The sequence below is a fragment of the Cuculus canorus genome, chromosome 9, assembly GCF_017976375.1.
Source record: "Cuculus canorus isolate bCucCan1 chromosome 9, bCucCan1.pri, whole genome shotgun sequence".
NCBI classification, from domain to species: domain Eukaryota; kingdom Metazoa; phylum Chordata; class Aves; order Cuculiformes; family Cuculidae; genus Cuculus; species Cuculus canorus.
Window position 1 is genome coordinate 18,746,253 of NC_071409.1, and position 13,784 is coordinate 18,760,036.

General features: G+C 36.8%; 1 protein-coding gene across 12 annotated transcripts in view; it reads right to left on the reverse strand.

The window, feature by feature from the left end:
• Nucleotides 1-969: 969 nt before the first annotated feature.
• Nucleotides 970-13,784, reverse strand: part of NAALADL2 (N-acetylated alpha-linked acidic dipeptidase like 2) — a 461,442-nt gene continuing 448,627 nt past the window's right edge. For all 12 annotated transcript variants that reach the window (XM_054074712.1, XM_054074707.1, XM_054074703.1 and 9 more), the window contains one exon: nucleotides 970-10,359. In XM_054074712.1, the coding sequence (XP_053930687.1) occupies nucleotides 10,161-10,359 (199 nt within the window). In that variant the 3' untranslated portion in view covers nucleotides 970-10,160. The remainder of the gene's footprint in view (nucleotides 10,360-13,784) is intronic.

Genomic DNA, 13,784 nt, shown 5'->3' on the forward strand with positions numbered 1-13,784 from the left:
ACAAAGGCTTAAAGGCTTTTAAACTCATATATTTAGACCTAGCTTATCTTATCCTAGGTTCACCGATCCTACTTCTTGCCTGTTAGGGAGAAAATGGTGATCCAATTGTTGTTACTAAATATCTATTCAGCTCACAGTATGATTCTCATAGCCACTTTTATATTCTCTTCTGATGGAATATTGAAACCATCTCACGAGGCCCTGAGTTTCTCCTTCAAAGACAGGATTTGCTACTGCTTCCAGTGTTAGAAGTCCTTGCTATTTCACACCTCGTCCTCTCCAAAACAAACAGATCAGTGTGGGGCTGAGCTGCTCTTGCTGACCTGCAGTCCATGCAGGACAGATTCAGAGCTGGTTAAATTGGCATCAGAGTTCTTTGGGCAAGAGCCAGCTCACCACCCTGTGCTTTCCGGTACCTGGTGCAATAGAATCATTTCACCAGCACTTGCCTTTCCCAGTGCCCTCTTCTGATGCTCTTAGGACTTCAAACACACCGTCGGCTCCTACTGCCCAGAATCCACTTCTACTCCTACCCTGCTCATCAGCCTAGTACAGAAACCCTTCACTGTGACCGCAACAAATTAGTCATTACTTCAGTTGCATGGTTACCGTAACCACACTGCGTATAGAACAACAAACGCCTTCATAGTTACACGACCCTATAGACTCCCCTCCCACGAGGATCTCTATGCTACTACTTGATAAGAAATACAAATGCAAGAAATGCCATTGCAATCTCAAGGTTAAAGAAAACTGTGGGGGAATTTGTTATATTCCCATTCTCTTGGCAAATCTGTACTATATATCAAGCCTGGTTACTTAAAATGGTTATAATCTGTTAAATATACCTTATTTTATTTTATTTTATTTTATTTTATTTTATTTTATTTTATTTTATTTTATTTCTCAGGTAGGTACACAGTGAAAGGTGGGAATGGTTCAGTCTCTGAAGCAGAGCCACAGAAGATTTTGATACCCAGGCAAAGAACTGTTAGCTTCAACAGCATTTTTCAGTAAAAATGACTTTCACAGATCTATTAGCAGGAATTCAAAATCAGATGCGTGTTTAAAACTGTTAAAATACAGTTGACTTTTATTCTTATGGCACAAGTTTACATGGCTTAAAGGAAACATACTCTGAAGGAAAATGTTTCACAAATCAGTCTTTAACATTGCATGGGATATTCTAGCTTGAGCTGCACTTTGTATGGAGCTAATGTATCAACCTAGATTCATGATCTAGGCACAATTAAAAATATGAACAAGGTATTGCTTTTATTTTTCCTTTTAATCTGGAGAATAGGAAAGCAGTTTCAAAAAAAAAAAACCCCAAAAACAACCCTACGCAAAATGGACATAAAATCTGGAAAAACACATTCATTTACAATCAAAGTATCTCATTACACCTCTCAAGTGCTTCGTAAGTACAGAAAAGTCTCAAAATTCTCATATACTACAAGCAAAACACTGAACTCATATTTTCATGAGATAACTACCCTATAATTTCAGGGCCTCTGAACTAAAGGAAAAAAGCCTGATTGTCTGAATTTCATATAAAGTGAATATTATATATCATCAAGACTTTTAGAAGTGACTGGTCTCTTTCTTCAGATGGCATTAAGGTTGTCAGTTTGTTCAGTAGCTTTTTAAGGAGTCTCATCCTGAATAATTTGACTTTGATCCAAAATCTCTATCTACTTTTTAAACTTTTGTTTCTCAAAACCACACAGGGACAATTCCTTCCTACTTGAAAGACCAATTACCTGAATATCTCAGCTTTCTATAAGCCAGCACCTAAAAAAGTGAACAATTCAAAATTTATCTGTCAGTAAATTATCACATTCCAGGTTCTGAGATTGTGTTTAGCTATTTTTTTTTTCTTCCTTGCATTTCTTTTTCTTTCTTCCCATTATGCTTTAATGCTCTGGGATCCATGTTACTGAATCAGCAGCTTGAGAGGCATGTTAGAGCTCACTGGCAGAACCAATTAGAAAAAAAAGAAAGCAAAACCAACAAAACCACAAATGAATATAATTCCAAATCATTCAGTGCAATGTACATTATACACATATTCCAGTTTAATTTCTATTAAAAATGTAACTATGGAAAAAACATTGTCAAAAAACGTCTATTCTGAATTCCAGTCCATAATGCCTTCTGTACAAACAATCTCAGACTGCAAAAATCACATTCATAGCACAAACAAATAAAATGCGCCTCTTAATCAAAGTACGTAGAATCTACTTACCTTAATGGCCAATGTTACCCCTTTGTTACACTATGTTATAAAAGCACAAATTGATACAAACTAAACTAAATTTGCAAATACGCTGTTTTACTCAGACTCAATATTCTATAATGTGTTATAAAAATCAACCTTTCACTGCGCATTTCCACATAACATGATATTTATTGGTTTTCAGGAATCACTGCATCAAGTTCGTATTACTACATGGTCAAACCCCCTAGTTACTTAATATTCTGAATTTACTAGCTATCAGTTGTGGCAACTTGATTTTACTACATGAAAATTTAGAAGCAGATGGAATGAAGGAGTCATCATTCAGGCGTCTCACATTCTATGTCAAAGCTTGACAGAGATAACACTACTTGACAGCTGCTTTTTTGCATACAAAAGGCAGAAATACTTGCATACCTCATCTGATTAGGTAAAGTGTTAAAAATCCATGAAGTGTTATGTGACATAAAAATAATTGTTCGTACTGAGACTAACATGATCACTGATAACAGCATTTGAACATTAATCCTCAAAGGCACAGCAACGAGGATACATAATACATTACCATGCAGCTCGGTATGAATGTGATGCTAAAATTCAGCCTTACGAAGAACCTTATATTCCAGACCTGTACTAAAACCACCAAAAGTATCTGTTCCAAGTATCTCCACTTGCACTTTTTCTCACTGCACACAAATGGTTAATGCACACACTTGAATGTGAAGTGCTCATTATACTTCCTCTGGATAAGGAATCACATTTATTTTTATTTACCTCAGAACACCAAATCATAATATACGTGATAAGAGTTTGTTGCGTATTAACTTGCGCAAACTGCAAATGGAAAACAAAGAGAATTTGTATTCATCTTATGTGCTTTAAGTATGAAATATTAAGCGTCTCCTTATTTCTACCCTAGTGGATTCATAGACTACAAGATGTTTCAGCTGTTGAGAACAGAAAATGAAACAGCATGAAAAAAACCCCTACGTGTTCCAGTGCTTTTTCAGAATCCCCAGTACACAGACTGAAAACACCAAAAGTTTGGGAAGAACTTATCAATTACTATATTTAACTTTTTAAGCATAGGGGACAACCACAGTTTCTGTGGTGAGCTGGAACGTCAGTCAGGCGTGTACATCCCACCTTGGTGTCACTCAGACCAGCATCAGGACTGTGCTATGTAAAAGCTGAGGGGGGCTACAAAATACACTAATTAAAAATTGCAGAAATACACCGACAGCTCAGACAACCCCCTTACATTCCATCTATAGTGAGAGCTTATAACAGGTGCCAAGAGAATTTGGTATTACACTGCTGTATCACTGATATGCTCAGGAAAGAACAGTTTAAAATAGGAAAAAATCAGCAGCTCTCTGCAATATTATTTAAAAAAAATGTTTTCTTAAATTAGTGCCTCAAAGTATCACCTTGCATATCTATGCACTGCAAGGTAAAGGCAGCCACCCAAGTGTATAATAGCATATATATAAACTGGTCAGTAGAGGACCCTCTTTCAAAGACTGTGTTTTGAAATGTTATTTTTAATTCTATCAAATAATCCAGGAATGATCAGACAAGAAGACATTACACTGTCTTAAGACCTGATAAACCTTCCATAAACACTAAAGGTAGCACACATTTGAAATAAAAATAAAGAGCAAGACTTCATTTTCAAAGGCTTGTTGGAAAATAAATAAGGGAAAAGTAGCTTAAAAGAACACCCTTATCTTTTATAACCAAATGGATTAAGCAGACAAGTAAGCATATATATTTCCACAGCAAATAAGTTGTTCCGTGCCTATATTCTGACTGCATTTCTTAAACTAAGCCCTTGCATTAATTCCAATCCGTGAGACTCAGAAGAAAATGTGTGCATTAATCCATGCCAACATTTATAATAACTATTAAGTTCATAATAGATTATAATATATTACTTGTACATATACATTTATATTCTGTTCCATGGGTTTACTTAACATTGACCAAGAGACTCCTGCCCATTTTTTTGAAAAATATACTCTTGCTCATAATAATCTATGTTGAGAGATTAAAGAGATTAAACACAAAGAAACAATCTTCTGATATCAGATCTTTTGGGAAATTCCATAAATAATGGCCAAATTCTGCTGCCCTCACTCATGTGGAATAGTAGCCTGATAAGCAGTCACACTAAAGTCAACCCAGAAAGTCTGAGGGGGAACATAATCTGTAGGTGTACATATTCTCCACCTATGACAAGTATATATATGAGCAATGGGTAGGAATAACCAGGGGCAATGGGATTAAAATTAGTAAAAAAAGAAGTTAGGCTTGATAGCACCATAGTTTTAGTAGACATGCAGTCTAATTTAGATATTCTTAAATTCTTTTTTTTTCCTAGATGAGTATACATTATTCTTAGGCACTTCCCAGGTTCAAGTGTGCATGTTTGAGTACAGGTTTGTGCATGTGGCTCCAGTCCTTATCATCCTTAACCATTTAAAACATTGCAATATCGTAACTAAGTTTTGCTTCTGCTCTAACCATCTTCTCAGACATTGACACACATAACTTTAATATGCAGACATCATGTAATGAAAGGTACTGGATATCATGCAGGTCAGAAAAAATTACACGCTTACATACTGCTTATTTTGTTTTGTAGGCAGGTAGTACCAACTCTGATTAAGTTTGGCTATAATTCCTTACTCAACCAACTTCAAAAATTTTATTGCAAAACCTTCAAGATTATCACCTGCCTACATTGATATTTTTGAGGGAATTTCCTGGTTCAGACATTAGAGAGAAAGTACCTAGCCTCCTCTCCCCCAAAATATGCTTCTATTCTATCAAGTTATAATTAAAAAAAATTCTGTTTGCACAGAAATGACAACTTTGAATTTAACAGATGATGTCTCCTTCTATTTTATCCATTTGGATCTCAGCAGTACTTTTCCATCACTTTCAGCTCTTTGTATGGTCAGATGTACCAGCAGTAAGAATTTAAGGGGGGTAAATTGAGAACCAGATGAGGAACAAAAGGTTTGATTGAGATTAAAGGGAGCAAAGAGAGGGATTAAGTTGGTGGCCGGCAAATTGAAGGGGAGACTAAGAAGTGATAGTTGGTAAATTAATGGGATGACTAAGAAGTGATAAGTAACCGGAATGGAGACAGAAAACTGGATTGACATGGCATGAAGATGTGAGAGATGCTGAACACAGGGAATGCAGGGAGTTGGAGAAGATGCTGGCAGATGAAGACAGTCTAATGGTTATAGCCACCACAAACTATCCAGGATGGTGAAATCCTACCCCTGCATTGGTAGGCAAGTAATTTTTACCATTAATATAACATTTAATAGACAGTAAATAGTTGTGTGTGCATGAGTTCCATATTGCAAAGACGTTTGCTTGCCAAACTGGAGTGTCTATCCCAAGTTTTGCGGACTCAGAGTTCCAACAGAAGATGCCTTATGTTTTGAAACATTTATATTGCTGTATAGGGCTGACTATTTTCAAAATTCAGGTCCCAGGCATCTTAAAATGAGATTTGTTTCCTATCATTCACCTTTCTGGGACTGGCAGAATACTGCTAAAATGTTACAGAGTGCTTAAGGAAAGAACATCTTCCACACGATGTTTGTTTCCTGAGATAGTAACCTTAATGCATGTCAAAGGGACCGATTGCCAAGTAACACAGATAACAGCTTGCAACATAAGGATTTCAAGGAAACTCTTAACTGCTCCCTTGAGAATACAGGCCCAGATATAACTATGTTTATATTATCTAACAGCTTTTAAAGCTAGAATGACCCATGCAATTACCTTGCCTGACTTTCTGCGTAACACAACCCATGGAACTGCTCAGAGCTCTTAAAGTTTGGTTAAAATAGATACTTTGAGAGCACATGGCTATACATATGCTGATGGATATTTTTCCTTTCTGTATTTTCAGGTGCATTATTTGTTCTCAATCACTCTCTTAATGTATACAAAAATCCTGGGACTGGGAACTAAGGGACTGTATAAAAAAGACTGCAAAAGACAAAAACGTTAGTCTCTACAACTTATAAATAAACCCCATGGCTTAAAGGACGAATCAACTTATACAAACTTTCCAGCATATTAATGGCAAAATCCTAGAGACCTTGGCGAAGAGTTTTCACTGAATGAAATGACAGTTACCTTTCGAATGTTTGCAATTAAACCAACTACAGTAATTCCACAACTAAGAAATATAGGGAGAGATTTGGGGAAACTGTATCTATGGAAGAAGGAAACTTTTTCTCCATGAAGGTGACCAAACGCTGTTACAGATTGTTCAGAGAGGTTGCGGAATCTTCATTCTTTGAAGATATCCAAAAGTAATCTGGATCCTTCTGGGGAACTGGCTCTAGGTGACCCTGTTTGAGCAAGAAGTTCCCTTCTGCGATACCTGAGAGATTTAATCTTTCCTCACCCACCGTTTCAAGAACTGAGGTCAGCTGAAGTGCCTTATTTTACACCTCTAACCTGAAATACTTTCTTAAAAGACAAGCGAAGCAGTGCAAAGTGCTTGCTAATTTTCTCAAGTAGTTATTATTTACATCTATGTTTATGCAAATGTATGATATCACTGCAAGTAAATTAGTGTTCACACAAAGTTTTGAAGATATAAGGCATTTGTGTATTTTTGTATTTGCACAGATACTATATATCAAAATAGTCCTGTTTTTTTTTTTGATGATAACAGCAATTCACTGCATTTTTTAAGGTTAGTACTCAAAATCCAGTTCCTGTGTATGTATTATTGATCTGAGTTGATTATACTTTAGTTTTTTTATGGACTCTTTAAAATAGGCACTAATAAAATCTTATAAGCTTTTTATTATCAACTGTCTCAACATACAAATATTGCAAGCTACAAGGATTCCCTGGTCACTGCGAGCATGACTCTAGATTACTTAGCAATAGCAATCAATGCATTTGTTATACTGTCTCTGGCAGCTGATGTTTCCTAAAAGGTAACAAATTTTTTAGTATCACTCAGGCAATTTGCAAACATACTTCTGCCTTTAAGGGTAATGTATTATATATACACACTACACAATATAGTAATGTATTCAATCTGGGTAAGCTACTATGATTTACTAACACCTTCCTTTAGTTGATGTTCCACAGCTGGTTGGGCAAAAATTCAATATTATAAACACATTAGGTATTTAAGACCTTAACATGCTATAAATTCTTTAAAGTCAATATGCAGGATTTAAAAATCAATGGAAGGATACAGCTCAAAAGTGCTTCTTCCAAAGTTGTAATGGTACAAATATTATCACTGAGCACTCACTTATACCTAAGAAAAGAACATCTGAAATAGCGATATACAAGTAAGTGAGATGACATTGAAATAAATGCACTTCAGTCCCTAAATAGCTCATCTGATTCATCATACCAACGAGAATACGTGATTGTCTCTAGAATAGACAAGTGTTCATAGTAGCAACGCTTTTTGTGGTGGTGTCTGCTATTTTAGAAGTGGTTACAGAAGGACACTAGTGAGAAAACAGGATAAATGTTTAGTGAGGAATTACATACCTGAGAAATCATACACGAGGGATATTCTTCCCAACAGATTTAATCCATTTTGCATGAGTACACTTTGGTTACATTAGAGGTCATTTTGGTGAAACATACGTACTAAGACTGAGGAAGCAGTTACTAAGTTCACCTGGCAGAGTTACAGTAAGTGTTAATTTCTATTTTTTGGTCTCTTAATGGTACCTGACCCTATCTCATTTAAGACCACCGATATTCACTCGACAGTGAGTTACCACTCCAAAAGAAACTATATTACTAAAGAAACTGTTAGAAGAATGGTCCCTATTAGAAAATACAATTCAGATGTAGTATGTGCAGTACATCTCAAATACTATCACAAAACAATCATACAACTCAAATGTGGTTATTCCAACCATTTAAGTATCATGATAATAAAAACTATGGAAATAAGGGGATGAAAATTTTAGTATCAGAAAAAAATGTTGCTTTTCAGAAGTCAAATCCTCTCTTTAGTAAATAGAATTGCTACCAGCATTAGCAAAAGAATAATCATATACTCTTGCTTATCAGATAACAAATGAAGATGGGAGATGATAACAATATCAAAATTTGTGCAGTCACACCAACTGATGTTGAACATATTCCCACTTCAGTCATAGCTATACAACAGCACAGCCCTGCCTGTGGTCAGACTCAGGATGGTTTTGCCTGTGTTATGATAATAACTTGAAAAGCAATGTAGCACAGCATAGCTGCATGTACCTTGTCCTGGGTCATTGTTAACAGAGGTTGATTTGCCAAGGACTTTTGGAAACAAAACCCAAGATCCGTAAACAACTCTCACTTCTTGATATGTGAATGTGCACTTTAAAAAGCTTTTTAGTGTTTCATGAGCTTTCACCCTTTCACCAAATTATGCACTTCGAAATTTTCCTGAAGGCAATTGTTACATTAATACAAATACTTTTTCCATTTTTATTGCAATCTGAAATGTTTCTGTAATGTTTCCATGGCAAACGGGTTAACAATACATTTTGATTTCCATCAAATAAATTATATTTCAATTCTAAGTATCTAAATAAAATCATTTTTTTAAGCTCTAATCCCAGAATCATCTGATATCATAAAACTCCAAACCCAATAAAGTTGATATCACTAAGACCTGCAATACTCAAGTGTGCATATTATCCCCTTACAGGTCAGGACACTAAACCTCCTGATTGTTTCATTCACTGATTACTTTAGGCCAACAAGGTGATGGTGTGATTACCACCTTTGTACAGGGCTTCCACCACTGCCAAACAGATTTGAGTTTTAGTCCTGCAATATGCTTCATCAGCCTGTGCCTTCAGAGGTGAAATCCTGGTTCTGCAGCAGGGAATGAATTTATGTTTTACTTGTGTTTTTTTGACAACTATTCAGGTCCTATATGCCAGGCACTAACCGATGGAATGATCCACACTGGAACAGTGGGTCGCGTGGCCAAGCGGTGGAGTCCCAAAAACGCTGCCAGAACTCTGAGGTCTTTTTTTTCATTTACTGCTCTCTGGAAATGTAGGGAGACCTTGAAGTGGGCTGTTTAGGTAATGCATAAGCTTAGAGCGCCTGTAGCCTTATAAGGCTACGGAGGTGTTTCTTGTTTAACACAAAGATTCAAAGTATTTTTGTACAAATGTAACTAGTGATTTAAATAATTTGAAATCATCACAAAAAAAAAATCTCTCTAAGAATGATGAGAGAAAACAACTCTTTTTTCACACAGAAATTATAATCAAAATTTATCTGTATTCTCAGAATTGAGGTATTTATTGTTCCACAGGAGTGGATGTCGGATTGTACTGGTAAGGATGTTTTGTGCATTTCCTGATTAACTCCAGAACTAGGTACCCAAGGAAACACCACATTCATCAACTACTTACATTGAAAGGAGTAATGAAAAAGATGAGTTTGCTGAGGAAGTTAAGAAACACAAGAGTGTACTTAAGCCACATTTTTCTGACAGAGCAGGCATGGAAAGCTCACCTGGGTATACATCTAGGGTGTCTCAGGACAAGGTCTCCAGCATATTGCAGGATGTGCTTGGTACATTGCAAGATTGATCTCTTAGTCATAAAAATATATTTTACATATAAAAATACAGCAGATGTCCTTCCAAAAATCATACCTTAAGTATTATTCTCTCTCACTATGTTTTATACATTCAGAAACAGACATTCGAGAGATACTGTGAACAGTGCAAAAGACTGTTTTATATTTATAAAAAACGCTCATTGCAGTACTTTTAAGCGTCAACTGAATGAAAAGTTGAGAAAGGTTTCATCCTCAGAGAAAGTCCGGTCCAAGTCAAACTTCTGTTTAGCAAGGTGTAAACAAACATCTTGGAATGCAGAGGAACTTCTCATTTCTTTCCAGCCAAGGTTGTCTCAAATACATCAAGTCCTGCTTTGAAGTAAACCTGAGCTGAATTGATGCTGTTCAGCACCTCTGACAAGGCTGCTTGAATGGTCTCATTTGACTGATGTAGTTTGCAGTGCTCCAGTGCCTCTCGCAGTACTGAAAACTGGCTTGTCCTTTCATCTAGTCTGTAAAGAATATTTCTAAAAGAGAACAATGGAGAATGGTAAACTTTTAACTCAAAACAATTCATCAGAAATCATCAAGAAACCCTGCAAGTACCAGCCACGCTTTACAGATGACAAATATTATGCACAGTAAAGCTGACACACAGCAAACTGAAAGACAACCGCATATTTATTATGGCTTTGTAAACTCCCTCTGTTCATTGATCTAAGTGTTCATACATTGAAACATTCACAAAATCTATCAAAGAAATCTCACATTCCTCTTTGACCGTTCAATATTTTATTCAAAATCGTGAGCCTAGGCCCATCACACCCCTCATGAAGTTTCTCATGTCTCAGCTAGATTCCATTTATTCCCCTCTAAAAAAAGTGTGGTTATTACTGTGTACCCTAGGCAGGAGGTTTGGTTTGTTTTTTTTTTTTCTATATGCTCCTGTTATTTATTTGACACTTCAGAGGTGGAATTCTAGCTGCATTGAATTCAATGGTAAAACTTTCATTGCCTTCAGCAGAGTCTTTATTTCTTCAATAATCCTTTGTGACATCAGAACAAGAGCAACTCATCTTTAATGTCACATACTCGAGGAAGGAAATAAATGGAATGTACAGATAAACCTTTATGAAACAAAATCCATGTTTTCCTATAATATCTGCAAGACTTCTAAATGCCTCATATAAAAACACATGCAAAGGTAATGTCCGATTCCTTGCAAATGTTATCTGAATGAGGTACGGAAGGCTCAGAATTAAAAGCGAGTCAGTGATTTCAATGAAACTCTGAAGCAGGCTATGTACGTTATCTAAAAGCAGGTGTAATCATTATCCTAATTGGAAGAGCATGTAAATATCATGAATCTCTACCCAGGAGCTCTTTTGATGTAAACAGAAGTGAGTGAAATTTGAAACAGGAAAGCTAAGAGTGATTTGGTGCAGGACCTTATCTTTAAATAGAGGGCATATGTTCAAGGCAGGGGAGAAGCTGTTTCACAGACTGAAACCAGCAAGAAAGCAGGACAGCTTAGATGCTCTGCTAGGAATCTAATTGCATGACAGAGCAGGCCCAGTGGCAACTCCAAATTAGTAATAAAACTGCCAAGTACCTACAAGACACATGACCACAAAAGTGTATCTCATTACTATAAGTCACCTAATCACCAGTCTGCAGGGGGAATGGTAACAAAGCAGCCCAATAAACGACACCACAGAACATCCACAATCTTCTGCTGTGTTTTCCAGTTCGAAGAAGTGCTTTGAATGAGGGACAGTATTTATCAGAGATATTAACTCCTATCCTCATAACAGAATTTTTCAGTCTTTATGTTTTTACTTCCTTGTACATCCAAATCCAGCAATGTGCAATAGGAATGGTAAGCTTTTTATCCCAACAGCAACACTTCGAGCTATTTCAAGTGTTCTGCTATGCAACACATAGTAGTTATTAATAGAGGAAGGGAAGGGTTCGAACCCAGCACTGCAATAGAAGGATGGCTTACGCAGTTTAAGTAGTAGGTCACCACTAACCTAGAGTACTTAGATTGAAACAGGTTTGGAGCACTCGCAAGAACAGCTCAGCAGAGTCAGAAACCTTGGTCAAGAGGACATTAACAAGCAGATGTGGCAATAACTTCTTCAGCTTGCACTGTGGCAGCCAGAAGAGGACAACTGCCTGCTTCCACAGTTTTGAGCTGATGCTGCTGTTCCTTGAAAGTGATGGAGCTTACACTGGAAGGTGACTAAGTTTTATTATGGACTATCCCTAAGGCGTCTCTGTGATATAGTAACTGAAAGCTGTGCGTGTTGAGAAACAGATAAATTCTTGGTTGGTTGTTTTTTAAGGACAGGCTTGTGCTACGGGAAATACTGTAGTTTTCAAAGCAGGGATTGATTTTGCTCCCTCTGAAATCAATTCATGGACTCCTGCTGAGATCAGCGTGAGTAGCACCAGGCTTCTGAAGAACTCTCCTCTATAGTTCCCATAGCTCACAGGGAGATAGAAGCCTGTTTAAAAAGGCTGTTTTAAAATATTTAAAGGGTGGCTACAAAGAAGATAGAGTATTCCTTTTTACAAGGAGTCACGTGGAAAAGACAAGGGGTAATGAGTACAAGTTACTCCTGGGGAGATTCTAATTGGACACAAGAGGAACATTTTTCACAATGACAACAATCAGCCATTGGAATAATCTTCTCAGGGAAGTTGTGAATACCCCAACATTGGACACTGTTAAGATTCAGCTGGACTGCATGCTAGGCCACGATTCAGACTGTGCTTTGGCCAAGAAAAGTTAGACCAGGTGATGCTGATATTCCTTCCAACCTGATATTCCAGGATTTCATGATTCTGTTGACAGTCCCTCAAAGCCCTTGGAAAGCAGGGGCAATGCTAGAGCTAATCGCATCACTTTCTACTCTCTGGCTCAGGTGACAGTCCTATCAGGTTGCTGGTGGCTGGGAGAGTTTTACTGGGCTAGAATTCTGTTCCAAATGCCCACCACACTGGAATCTGGATTTATATTAGGAACTCTCTTTTATTAGGGGTAATGTCAACTAATAAAACATCATAAGACAAAAACCATCACCAGAGCAACATTAACTCAGACTGCTAGAAATCAGACTCTGCAGGGAGGATAACTTGAAGCCTGGGACATTTGGCGACTGCTGAGAAAACTTTTGCAGTGAATAAAACCAGATCTACTGTCCTATTTTGAAGTGTGCTCTAAACAAGGTATGCAGGCTAAAAAGTTCATAAAGGTTCACCTTGATGTCCAAGATGTTAATACAGTTGAAGTCTACTGCTGTCATTTTGGAATCACAGGTGATTCCACAGTAAATCTAGAGGCAGGTGAGTAACTGTAAAAGACAAATATTCCTAGCCCGTCCCACCTGACTATGGTACACATCAGTATCAGTATTAAATATGGTACAAATGAGAAAAGCTTAATTGTTTAATGAATGAAAGAGAAAAGTAGCCTGCTGTGATAATTTGAAAGAATATCTTAACTTTTGCAAAAGTAGTATGAGTTCAGCATAACTGATTACATAGTATGACAGAAGTTATTTTTTATTTTAATCTATGCAAATAGTAATACATTACATTATATGGTACCTGGGTTATTTTCAGATTTTCTACTTGGAATTCTCACCAGGGTCTTATATTTTCCATTACTTATCTCTGCTTGGCAAGCCATGCCACCTCTTTGTTGAATAAAATGATTTCTCTCTTTATGCATGTTCATGAGAGTCAATTTTACTTCTTATCTCTGCCCAAGCTTCATCAAATGAAAAAAATGGCTAGTCCAGTTTATTCTATGTCTTTACAAGTCTGAAAAGTGTTTCCATTAAAGATTACACGTGGACTGAAAAATAAAACCCAGCTATTTCATTGGCAGAAGATATCGCTATGTGACTACAACATCCACAATGATACCAAGAGACCTTAATTT